This window comes from Artemia sp. Qi Xiang Cuo, chromosome 9 (assembly GCF_049724085.1).
Source record: "Artemia sp. Qi Xiang Cuo chromosome 9, ASM4972408v1, whole genome shotgun sequence".
Lineage (NCBI taxonomy): Eukaryota > Metazoa > Arthropoda > Branchiopoda > Anostraca > Artemiidae > Artemia > Artemia sp. Qi Xiang Cuo.
The window spans coordinates 46,722,006-46,735,825 of NC_142802.1; the positions used below are offsets into that span (position 1 = coordinate 46,722,006).

General features: G+C 34.0%; 1 protein-coding gene across 2 annotated transcripts in view; it reads right to left on the reverse strand.

Annotated features, from left to right (window-relative positions):
* Positions 1–13,820, reverse strand: part of IntS2 (integrator complex subunit 2) — an 81,389-nt gene that overhangs the window by 34,379 nt on the left and 33,190 nt on the right. For both annotated transcript variants that reach the window (XM_089094638.1, XM_089094637.1), the window contains exons 7-9: positions 9,109–9,269; positions 6,024–6,273; positions 3,623–3,736 (exon numbers count right to left, since the gene is read on the reverse strand). In XM_089094638.1, the coding sequence (XP_088950764.1) occupies positions 3,623–3,736; positions 6,024–6,273; positions 9,109–9,269 (525 nt within the window). The remainder of the gene's footprint in view (positions 1–3,622; positions 3,737–6,023; positions 6,274–9,108; positions 9,270–13,820) is intronic.

Below are 13,820 nucleotides of genomic sequence, written 5' to 3' on the forward strand. Positions count from 1 at the left end.
ACCAGGGCCCCCATTAGGACTTGTTCATTGTCTTGGGTATTTGGCGATTTCTCATAGGCTACTGGCCTTATTTGGCTTTTGTGTGTCCTCCCTTTTAATTCGATTCTTTGGATCTTATGGAATGCCATGGCGAATCTATCACTCAGTTTTCCAATAATTTGAGGTATATCTGAATAATTTTGACATTTTTGTTGTTGTCTTTGTCCCATTTACTCATACCCTCAATTTTTTTTTAAAGCAACACTAAGCTGTTTAACGTTATTTTTCGTGTTTATTTGAACCATATAGTGACCTTGTTAATTATTCAGTAAATTATTTTTCTAATGAAAGCTGAGACGGTATCTTATCAAGGTGGTATCCGGAGGGGGGGGGGGTATTATATTTAAATGATAATAGCTCGAAATTTTATTTATTGAAAGCAGGGATCCCAAAAAGTTCATTTTTTTTAATTTAAAGCAGAGACGGCATCCTATCAATGTGGTATCCAGAGGGGGGGGGGGGTGTTGAGATATCAAATTTAAATGATAATAACGCGATTTTTTTTAAAGCAGAGGTGCCAATAAGTTAATTATTTTTTTATTTAAAGCAGAGACGGCAGCCAATCAAAATAGTATCCAGAGGGGGGCATTGGGAGTCTTTATATTTAATTGATATTGCATTGATTTTTTTTTTTTTTATTGAAAGCAGGAATACTGAAACTCTTAAAAGTTGACAAAAATTGAAAATAGTTTCGTGAGTTGTACTTGATGAAGCACTTGTATATTTTTATTGTCCAAACAGAAAGAGACATATGCGTGCAATCCGGTTTCTTTTTTCTTATTGATGAAACGGGTTTACTTTGAAAACATTCATTCATATGTACCAGGTAGATTCACGCTAAAACGAATCGGTGTGACGAAATCGATATCGACATCCCCACCTAACGTTGGACTCGAGTAACAATGGTGCCCTTGGTCCAGTACCCAAGTTACATTAAGAGGCCAGATCATAATCAAACTTTTCAATTTGGGAGGTTCAAAGAGGAGTCTTTGACAGTCATGTGACCTCAGGGTACCAGATGTTGCAATGTTCTTACGTATCTACAGTGGTTTAGAAAATTCGATCTCACCACAAATGATTACAAAAAATATGAAAAAATTTAACATTTTGAATATTATAACACTTTTTTCAAAGCTTTGAAGAAAAGCAAAAAAGTCTAAATACCCTTAACTATGCTTGAAAGCTATTTTAAAAAGAAACTCTTTGGAGATTTCCATGGAAATGACCATAGCAGAAGCTTTGAGCCTGGGTGAGGATCAAAGAGGTGTCTAAGTATTTTGCCCACAGGTGACTTATTGTTGCGACTTTCTTAAATTTGGTAATTCTTGTGAGCATTTGGAAATCAAAGCTTAAACTCAATAACTGATACTAAGTGTCCTAACATTTTGCTTGGATTATAAGTGACGAACTAGGATGAAAATTTCAACATCTTCCTGGAGCTACTTCAGTCTGTATATTGTTTCATTTAATTGCACTAAAAATGGACGAGAACTTCATTTTTTACCTAAGAAAATAGCTAACATTTCACTTTTCTTCATAGCGAATAAACACTTAAGTGTTTTTGTTTCACTGTCATTGAAATATTGTCAGGTGAAGTGTTCGTATTGTATTTTTCAGTTTGATAAATATACTCCTTTTAGATACAGTTTATAATTTGACTGATATTAGGTATTTATGAGTTTATAATTTGGAATGAATCCCCAAAAGAAAAAATGAATAATATCCAAAAGAGCAGCCAAAAGCGATAAAAAAGCATCAGTTCAGCCTTAGCTTATATTACATACATTCTATAAATTAGCCAAAAAAAAACTTTAAAATGCATTTTCTTAAAATTGTTATTAAAAACCAGCTTTAAATGAAAGAATGCTTCTTAGGACTCCAAAAGAGCAAAAAAAAAAAATATAAAATCAATATCAAGTTCACCAAATGAAAATGTGCTAAAGGTGACAAAACAGATGTAGGCAATGCGCATTGTGAAAAAATTAATCTTCTAATTTAAAAGTTATATTCAAAGTTTTTACCCAGATAACTGACGAATTTTGTGATACGGTATTTGAAGTTTTATATGCAGTAATGCTCGATGAAAAAAACTACGAATTTTGATAATTATTTATGTTAAGAATACATAGCTAATAGATACTTCAACTACACGTATTATGCAAAGGTTCTGAAACGCCACAGCCATTTCGTTTCTACCAGATTTCTACTTCTCTTGATGAATAACGAAGAAGACCAGTTTCCAGCCAGCGAATTGTGAATTTTTGAACTCATGAATAGGCTCGAATCTGTTGTAAATTTAAGCTGTGATTTGAGAAAGACTGATGAAAACATTAATGTTTGCGGTCAACATTGATCGTGCAGGCGGCGCGCGGCCGACATTTTACCAGCGACCGGCCACCGGTGTCTTAGCGGTGGCGCGACGCTGCGTGCTGTTTTTTGCCCCGCCACCACCGGGCTTCCCTCATCGGCGCGGCGCCGGCGTCTAACGCCCTGCATCTAACAGTGTTCATCTGAAATAACATACAAAACTACTTTCTGACACTAGTCATTGCCATGACATAGCTCAAAAGAATGATTCTGGCAATTTTGCTTTCATTTTTCGAAGGATCAAAAATCATTTTGAAAGTGATTTACAGCGAATCAACCTGAAGATCTTTTTTTTTATCTTTATTCGGTCATTTATTTGTCTTTCTTTTGATAAAACTTCAAATGGTGGACACAATCTTTGATATTTATCAAGACACTATAATACAGGAAAACTAACTTTATGGATAACTCCTAGCTTCCTGGTGTACGAGGATCTGAATCTGCTGAGATGTTGAGCGCGTATGAGATCTGAAGAAAAATGGACTCAAAGAAGGTGTAGTGCGTCTAATCTTTTTATTGATTAAATGCACCCTTGCATTTAGATAAACCTCTCCTTTGAAGATAAAATTAAGATGAGCCTACTCATTTTGCGATTCCGAAAAGAGAAGCTCCTTTGTTTTTGATACGTTGAAAAGAACTTATTGTTTCCAAAACAGTGTTTTGGTACAACACTGTTGGTACATTATTTGATTCTATTTTTGTTCATTTTTGTTTTAATGGAGTTTTTAATGGTTTTAATGGGGTTTTTTAATTAATGCATACAAAAACCAATTCTAATCATATCAACATAAAATAACAAGCTCAAAACAAAAAATGCGACAAAATTATTTCGCAAATGAATAGCCTAACAGAAAAGTAATTAATTTGAAATACATTTTAAAAAACAGATTTCTGTCATCAAAAACTTTTAGCTTATCTTACTAGGAGATCATATTTATTCTTTGCCACCTCCAGCGGATCTTTGATTCAACACATATATTTCAAGGATGTATTAAAAGTGCATAAAGGGGACCCAAGTAAAAATTTAAGACAGTCAAAATATATCACTTTAATTTGAGAAAAAACAGAAGACCAAACATTTGTTAAGATTACTGCCGCAAAACTAATCAAAAAGGTAACCATCGACTGTGAATTATGTAACACTCAGTATTGATTAAAGGTATTATGCTTAAACTTCAGACCATTCTTAGCCCTGGTCATTCTAGAATAAGCTTACCTGTTCTGGGAGAATATCTTGAGTGAATAGCGTCCTTATTCTAGCCAAAGTACTAGTTCTAGTTGTGATTTTCATTCCTAGAGCATTGCTCACAAAGTCGGTAATTGCAGAAAGCTGAAAAAACAAGAGTGACAAGATTAATAAATAGAACTTATAAAAGAACCATAACCTGACAAGAAAAACTATGAATAAATTAGATTGAGCCAGTAACACATTAAACTCCAGCAAGTCCCCCTCAAATGCAATCCATAAAACTACATTTCAAAATAATAGTCAACGAAGTTAGGAATATAACAATGTTATTGCTAAATTTTTAAAAAAGATGGTAAATATTAAACCGCTGTCAAAAGAAAAAAATACAAAAAGCTCACGAGATTAGATAAATTTCAGCGTTATGCTTTTTTTTTTAACTTACCCAGAACACTGTTTTGGAAACAATAAGTTCTTTTCAACGTATCAAAAACAAAGGAGCTTCTCTTTTCGGAATCGCAAAATGAGTAGGCTCATCTTAATTTTATCTTCAAAGGAGAGGTTTATCTAAATGCAAGGGTGCATTTAATCAATAAAAAGATTAGACGTACTACACCTTCTTTGAGTCCATTTTTCTTCAGATCTCATACGCGCTCAACATCTCAGCAGATTCAGATCCTCGTACACCAGGAAGCTAGGAGTTATCCTAAGATGCAAAAGAATCCTCCCTGATGAGTTCATGTGGCCTCTTTTCAAGTCGTGCGTCCGACCGGTCATTTAATACGCATGTCCTACTGTTGCCAGTGCTGCAAACACCCATATCACTTCTCTCCAATGTGCTCAAAATCGAGCAGCTCGCGTAGTAGCTTCTGGAAACCCTGATCCCAAATCTCTGCAATCAATCCAAGATCCATTCGACGTGGCAGCTATATAATTTTTTTTTTAAATAAATGCATTCTCCTAAATCAGGAGATATTAAAGCTTGTTCCTGAAAGAGCAAAGCCTTTAAGGGTAATTCATCGAAAAACAACCCGGCATGACTACCTTGAACAAGGTACACCACGTCAAGAATCCTAAAATTTAGCTTCGGAAGACGATCCGTCGTCACCTGGAATAGCCTTCCAGTGGAGGTAATTCCGTAAAACACCTTGCTTGAGTCATTCAAGTGAAATTACAACAAATATGTCAAAGCTAAAAACAAAATAAAATGAGGAAGTTACCAGGACTAGCGACATAGCATCATTGTTGATCAGGCCGCTAATGTTATTTCAAATATTTAAGTGAAAATATAATAATAATCTAGGTCTTAAAGTGTGGTAGGCCGAAAGGCATACTATGGATTGTTTTCTGGTTCCATATTTGACGTCAAATATTATCAAACAGCAGAAGATGTTTAAAAAAAGAAAGAAGATACACGAGCCGCACAAAGCATTAGAAGGAAAACATATACATATTAGAATAAAATACACATAGTCCTTTTTCCAGGATAATTCAACATTTTGGTTCTTGTCTTCTTCATCTTTGCAACATACGAGTAAGTGAATATACTTACGACACACGTTATCACTTTTTCAACAGTTGAGATAATCTGTAAGTTGTTTTCCAGCGTTTAAAAAAATTTAATTATCTCTATATAATCATTTATATCATTATATCCCTGTGGTAGCACATTGGATTGAATGCTCAGCTTGGCAAAATGGGGCCCAGGGATCAATTCCTCCTACAGCAGGGTTGGGCGACAGGCTTGCTACTTATCCCTCAAAAACACATCAAGCAACTGAAACGTTGATTTAACGCACTGTGCACCAGCATTGGTTCTCAGGGATCTTCATCATATCCTATATTATTATATATTGTCATGTTTATATTAATATTATTATATTTATGTTTTTACATGTATAATAATACCCACTTGTTTTATATATTATATGATTTTATTTGTTTTATATATATTTTTACAAGGTTTATATCGTTGCTTATATTTTCTTCTCCTGAGTGACAGGCTTCGTAGCCTTACATGGAACTACTAGTTATTGTGGTTTTTTGTTTGATGACGTAATAAATAAATTATGTTCTACATTCTATTCTATAAGTTATAATAAAAGTTAGGTAAGATATCAATTAAGCATATTTTGCAATTATTTTCTCCGGTTGTATTTCGACTTATTCTGACATATATTTTATTTTTCTGTCATATTTATTCTGTCAAACTTTTCATGTTTCAATAATGACCCCGAAGCAACTTGCGTTTATTATGCATTATTTTCAATATCAGTGCATTTCTTTTACTTGGATAAAACCGTACAAACCTTGCTGATTTCTTGGTGTTGTTTTGTTATCCTTGCTTTTCTTTATTAACATTAAGGGGGCAAAAAAAAAGAAAAAGAATGGGAAAAAGGAGGGAAGGCAAAAAAGAAAAAAAAACCCTTACTTGATTTGCATGGAAATATATGGCAAGAAGAATTAGAACTTCGATAACAGATTTTTCACCAAAATATTTGACTTCTCTTAAAAGCCATCTTGCGTGTTGAATTATCTGTACTTCCCAATCTGATGTCACCAGTGAGGGACAGGCTAATAGTGTTGAAAGACCAACGGTTGAAAATGTCACGCCGGCAGGAGTTGGAGGAGGTCTGCTAGCTATCAAAGATGGTATAACAGCACATTCTTTTTCGGAAAATCTAAGAGAATAGAGCCAATTTTAATGAATTAATGACATTATACTAATGCATCATAATTTTTTTTTGGGGGGGGGGTCATTAAGTACGTCTTTCTCAGGTATTTTACCACAATTATATAAATGTATTTAATAAACAAGAAGGCAAAAAAATCTACCTCCTGAAAAATGACAAAAACAAACTTGGAATTCCAAGATGAGAGCAAAACCAAAGTGAAAGATTCTAAATAAGCTTTGTGATCTTTTTAACTGGCCAAACTTTCTTTTTTAGCTGTTTCCATGATGTCTATATAATTTTTCGGATATTCTGCTAATTCTAGTCAGACATATACACAGGAATCAATTTTATGGCAGGAGACTACCCTCCGCCCCCTCCCCGTACGCAACTTACTATGCTAATAGGAAAGGTGGCACAGGATGAAAACCTAATCATAACACTTTGTCTTTCAGGACAGAAAATTTGGTACAATTCCGTGCATACAAAAAAACTTCCGTGATGTGTACCCCTTTTGTTAGACTAAAAGGGTAAAATGAGTCCTAGTTACTGCATCAACACAGGCTCAGACTGCTCCGTTTCATTTTATAAGCACAATGCTCCATGAATACTGTATGTAGAAAAATACAGAACCATCCATTCGGAGTTGCTATGAATAGGTCTGACTCCATTAAAAATCAAAAGAGTCAAATAGTAAAAACGGACTGAGTAAAGAGTTATCCAATTTCTGTTTAAGATAATAGAATAACCACTAAATATAAAACCAATTTATTTGAAACGACCATTGGTAAATTAGGATAACCCTACCCAGGGTTATCCTAGATACGAGGCGGACTAACGCTTCTTTAACCCATCCTCCCAATTCTCCACGCTTGATCCTGCTTACATCTATATACATTTATCTTAATAAATGAAGATCAGAGGTTATTTTCAAAATAAACTGAAAATTAATTCTATTCATCAAAAGCGCATCTCATAAAAAGTTCGAAAATGTGGACCCAGAACACTTTTTTAGGGCCACCTCAATTTCCCACAAAATAATCAGGTGGACAACGCCCTGATAGATGGCGTGAGAATATGCGATATTCTATAGCCGTTAGCATTATTGCAAAACGGCTGGTAAAGAACCGTTCATTTTTATGGACTGCACGTATGTTTAGGGATGAATGGTGCACCACCCGCCAGTATTCTAAAACAGGAAGGCAATACAAGTAGTCTTTCAAAAATTATCGGAATTATTGTTTGATAACATGTGTTTTACAGTTCTTACAGCTGTTTTATCGAACAAAATCCTAGGAATCACCACTTTGCTCTGGGATGATCTCTTTTATCACTTAAAAAAGCGCACTGGATCTTTGAACTTTCTGCTGAATGAAACCTTTTTCAGTAATCTACTAACATTGAATTAGCTCCGAAAAAAGAACAATAAAACAAAGACACATGCATGACCATTCTCCAGTGGAAAGAAAAATGAAACCCCATACCCCCAATCCGGTTATTGGCTTTATGGTTAACTTATATGCTGAATTTCATTGTGTAATCTTCATCTTGACAAGGGTCACTCTTAACTTACATTTTGTTACTACTAACTGTTTCATCCAATTCTCTCTTAAATGTAACGAACTTTACACCAACGAATTCTTGAACCACGTTTTTTTTTCGTTTTTTTTTGCTTGGTATAAAATCCGTGTAGAAATACTTCAATGCTTCGAAATGATTATCACCCCCTAAAAAGTGCACCCATTCAAATATTTATGGGGAAGGGGGAGGGTTTAGAAAAGAAATTGTTGAACTGTGCCGCAACTTGGTAGAAAACGCCACTTTCCTGCGGCAAAATTTCTGTTGTTTTTTTTTAAAAAAGAGCACTAGAACTTTCAATTTCTGTTTGAATGAACCTTCTCCCAAAATTCTAACACCACTTTTTCAATACGGTCCCCTTGGGAGAAAGTTTCATCCTTTCAGAGTTTTGGTTACTATTAGTACTAGTTCTTTTTAATTGCAGTTTATTGTCAATAACTGTTTGATAATAGGGAAAATAGCCGGCTGTGCTGGCTTTTTTCCTAGCAAAAAGACCACTTCACAGGTTTTTTGTAGCCTCCCTCCGTTCACTACGACGGTTGACTGTTCACACATATATTTCCAATTGAGACGTCACAGTGCCACTGTTTTTTCAGCTTCGCGTCGTTTTTGGTACCTACATTTACTCTTTACAGTAGGCCGATCTTCCATTCCAACTTCGATTTTAGCACACTCACTTTACGAGGAAGTTCAGCTTTCAAACTTCTGTCTCATAATGTCGCTTATACCGTTTAATCATAATAAGTTATCACTTAGCTCTCCAGCCCATGTCCTTTTTATTGCATCTCTCCACTTGCTTTACAAGCCAAGGTTGGTAGCTCAGAAACTTTTCCCTCATGTGAGGTAATATCGACATCCTTATAAGTCAACTTTTCTAACGCCCAAGCCACTAGCCGCAGAGAAGAAAGCGAGCGGGGGGAGACGACAAAGAGATTTCTAGATTTAGCTTAGGAAGAGGGGGAAATTACTATAGTCTACAATAATAACCATGTAGACCAAATTACAACAAAATATATTATGTAAAAATTAGAAATAAAATCCAAGTTAAATGTCAGTTCAGAAACATACTTTAAGAAAATGCGTCACCTATTTTATGGGTCATCTATTTCGAATTTTGTAATGTACTATTTTGCCTAAATTCGAAGAGTGGGGACAGAGTAAGTCTTTTAGCATCAAAGTCTACAGTAAGTAAAATATAACTGATCCAAACATAAAGACAATTTTTTTTTTTACATTTAAATTGGATTTAGGGGTAAATCAACTTACTGTTTCATGCCTGCAATGCATTTGAAGGCACAATATAGCCGTAGAAGTGAAACACCTTTTAGTGCATTAATGCTGTCAACTTTACCACCAGCGGATAGCTGCTTGCACTTCTCTAAAAGTTCTCCCCGAAGATGATGGAATACTCGCAAATTTTCTACCTTCTAAAATACAAAAATTAAAACGATATTAAAAACTAAGCATAAACATAGCAAAGAGCCTTATACGAGTAACTCCAAAATACAAATGAACATGTGTAAGTTTTTATCAGGAATTCTAAAATTCATAAAACTGAGAGAAAAAAATGATGTTTTACCGTCTAGTCTGCCCTTAGTTTTTAGCATAACAAGGAGTGTGGAGCATTGGTTATAAGTGTTTTCAAAAAGACTTTACTTTTGGCTAAGAATAACTTACATATAAGGATAAAATAGCTTAATTTTCTCAAAAAACCATTTCATTTAATTATAAATATTAATTTCAGGCTTTATTTTTAAAGTACCAACGACACCGAAATAAACTTTTGTTTGTCCCTTGGAGCCATCTTACATCTATTCATGCCAAAAAACGAGGTCTTCCGAGATTTTTTTTTCTTTAGTAGTTTCAAAATTATGAAGTTTTTAGGACACTACTACGTTTTTGTCGACGTTGCCACGTGGACTTGTGAAAACGAATATGCAAAACTAATAAATTAAATTTGACAGTTTTTCGGCCACAACTACAAACATTAGCAGTCTGTTTCCCAACCCCCCAAGAGACAGCTACACCTTTTTAAGCTGTTTGGGGACATATGATCTTTTTTTTTTACTTGGCACCTGCTACTACGAAAAACTGCACGACTGCAAATAGAGCTCTCTTTTATTATAAACTAGATTCCTAATTTTTTTGGCATGTACGGTTACGTACGTTTCCACTTGGCCAATTCAAACAATCAGATTTCATTTTCACTGTCTTTCACTCAAATATTTTAAACTAATTATAGCACTTCAATTGATACAAAATTTTAAAACTATTTAGCTATGTATATATGTATATATATATATATATATATATATATATATATATATATATATATATATATATATATATATATATATATATATATATATATATATATATATATATATATATATATATATATATATATATATAAATTTTAGCAATTAGAGAAAAAAAAAGTTTATTTCTTGAGCGGAGTGACAAGTGCGATGAAATTTTTCCAGGGAGGGGAAGAGTTTGAATAAAAAAGAATAAAATATTAGTTTGAATGAAAAAACAATTATTTGTAGAAAGTAACACTATTGTTTTCAAATAATACTTCTTGTTTCTTAGTGGGGTAAAGAACACTTAGTTCTTAGCATGACAAAGAGCGCAGAGCATTAGTTATTAGAATTCCCGAAACAGCTTCAAAGTATGGCACAACAGCTTTATTTTCTGAGACAATGAAATTATCATCTTAAACATTAATATCATGCTTCGTGTTTAAGGTTTCGACATGAGTATAGGACAAGATTAAATTTTATAGCAAGGTTTTAAAGTCTTGAACTGCAAAAAGAGGGTGTACATTTTTCCAGGAAGAGGAAGAGTGAAAAAAAAAAAAAAAAAAAAAAAAAACACTTTGATTGCTGAAAAAAGTACTAATGTTCTTAAAGGTTACTTTTAGGTTTCTTAGCATGAGCGTGTAAAGTTAGTTATTAGTACGGTAAGGACCTAGTTATTAGCAAGTATGGTATAACGATGCCTTTTTTCGGTCTGCCTATATTTAAGCAAAGGAGATTTTGGTTGTTTTTTCTATTGATACCAAAATAACTCATAATTGCTATCATCATTCTCATTTTCAGAACACAGCTAACCTTGATAATTGTGGAGAAAGGAATGTCAATCACAATGAAAAATACAATCAGGGTCAGGAGCAATTAGAACTCTAGATCAAGACTAATATATTCAAACATATTCAGATATACCAAACTGCCTATTTAAACTCATTGAAGAGGTTGCAGTATTTCTCGGTAATAATTCTTGCAAGAAGTCCCATGTGAACCTTTCAGAGGAATAAAAAAAAGGTATGCGTGTGTGATATTTAGAAATATTCAAAAAGCTTTTAAAATTTTGGACTTATGTATGTTTCAACACAAGGATCATTTTTTTTATATTTTCAGATGTTTAGCATAAAGTTTAATTTGAAAAGGATTATCACAATCAAAACTTCCAAACTTACATCTTATATAAAAAAAAAATTCAAAAACAGCAACACCTATCGGCAAAAATAGTTAAAAAAGAAAAGAGAAAGGGATGGGAACCAGGCAAGATTAATCGATGTCTATGGAGTTACCGGACTCGTAAAAGTATGAAACTGCTGGACAAGTACACCTTTGATTTACATCCACGGGATTAAGTTTAGCATAATTTGGTTTTCTTTCCAAATTTTGTTAGATTGGTTTAATTTTATTTACTATATAAAAAAAGAAAAATTTTGCATATGTTTGGTTGTTTGTTTTTAATTTCGGTACAGGGTTTGACCCTCTAATTCTTATTTCTGAAAATGATTTAAAAATTCATTTTGATACATTCATTAAATTCTATTTATTAAAATGGACATCTGCAGATCGAAAGACAACACTAATAAAAATACTAAGTACTATTAAAATCCAAACATTTTTAATATTACTGATTATTTGAAAACCACATACATACTTATGCATTAAGAAATTTTCTTATCATTACCATTTTACAACGAAGCCTCTCTTTTTGTTTCATTTTTAACCCCGCCTCCACTGCACTCAGCAAAATTTCTTATGTTTATACTTGAAAGTTTAACATTTACAATACTACTACTGCTAATAACAACTCACTGGAGCACCAAGTCACCTGAGGCCAACACAATTGCGCACGCTCCTCCTCCGCTCCAATATGATGCAATCTCCCCGCTTTACCCCTCCCAAGAAGTTCCAATTTCCTTTAAATCATTCCTTAGGCCCTATTCAGGAACATTCCTACCGCATTAAGAGATGACCTGTTTTTCAGTTGGCCTTAGATGAATGGCCAAATCTGAAGACCTTTGGCATTCTGTCATCCTTCCTGCACGAAACATGTCCTAGCCATCTCAACCTTTCTCTCATTATAGCCCAAAAAAGTGGGAGATAACCATATTTTTAGCAAAGCTTGTTGCATGATATACGGTGACGGTGATTAAATACACCATTACAATAGCGTATACACCTACTTAAAAATTAATTGGCAAAAAAGATTAAAACAAAATACTCCTCCCCCTCTATAAACAAAATAAAGTAAAAGGCACTGCTCTTTGGTTTCACGCCTGCGTAATAATACCTTTTTCCAATGACTCTATTGTCCCCGTTAAAATTCAATGGCTCTAAGATAGACCTTTTCTTACCTTGAGAGTTTAAAATTTGATAATGTGGAAGATGGTTGGAATAATTTTAGAAAAATAATTTGTGAAGTTGCTGAAGGTGTATTAGTGAAGAAAGCTAGAACTGCAGCTAAGAATATTAGTGGAAAAGCTTTATGTTTAATAGAAAGGAGAAAGGACTTGTACAAGAATTATTTGAGTGATATATCGTATGAAAACTAAAGAAATGTAATGAAAGTGGAGAAAGCATTGAAATGTGAACTAAGGAGGTGTGAAGTGGAGGCCATGGATAAAATTGCCGAGGATCTGGAAGATGCAGCTAGACGGCATAATAGTAAAATATTGTACTGGCACGTTAACAAATTGAGAGGTAGTAGTCAATCGGGACTTGTCCCAGTTAAAGATAGGAATGGGGTGGCAATTAGCGATAAGGAAAAAGCTAAAGAGAGATGGGCCGAACATTTTGAGGATTTGCTTAACCGAGATATAGTTGCAGGAAAAAATATAGAGGAAAATGAAAAAATTTGTGATACCTTGGATGTGAAGGAAGATTTGTTTTGTGAGGTGGAATTAGCAACAGTACTAAAAGGATTAAAGAATAATAAGGCTTCAGGCGCTGATAGGGTGGTAAATGAGTTTCTTAAATATGGTGGCTCTGAGGTTAGAAATAAGATACTCAAGATTATGAAGATGATTTTTGAAAAAGGGGAAGTACCTAATGATTTTAGGAAAACCTTAATTAAGCCACTTTATGAGAAAGGTGATAAAAGTGAGTGTGGTAATTATCGAGGCATTAGTCTGGTCTCTGTAGGTAGAAAATTACTTAGTAACATGATACTTTTTAGACTGAGAGATGCCGTAGACAAAGTTTTAAGAGAAGAGCAGTGCGGTTTTATAAAAGGTAGAGGACGTGTCGACCAAATTTTCACTCTTAGGCTAATAATTGAAAAGTGCCTGAGTTTTCAAACACCTTTGGTCCTCAGTTTAATAGATTATGAGCAAGCGTTCGATTCTCTTGATAGAAGGCTTAAGGTAATGGTTAAATCCTTACACGGTGTACCAGACAAATATAATAAAGTGGTTAAAGTTGTGTATCAAAGTAACACCGTTTCGGTTAAAGTAGGAAATAAGGTTCGTAGGTGGTTTCCCATGGAATCAAAAGTTAAGTAGGGATGCCTCCCATCCCCATTTATATGTATTATTTTGATGGACTTTGTCTTAAGGAGCATAGGAAAGGCAATGGGAGACCACAGAATCAAATGGGGAGGAAAAACTCTCCTGGGCTTAGATTATGCTGATGATTTAAGCATCCTAGATGAAAGTGTGAGCAAAATGAATGAAGTTTTAG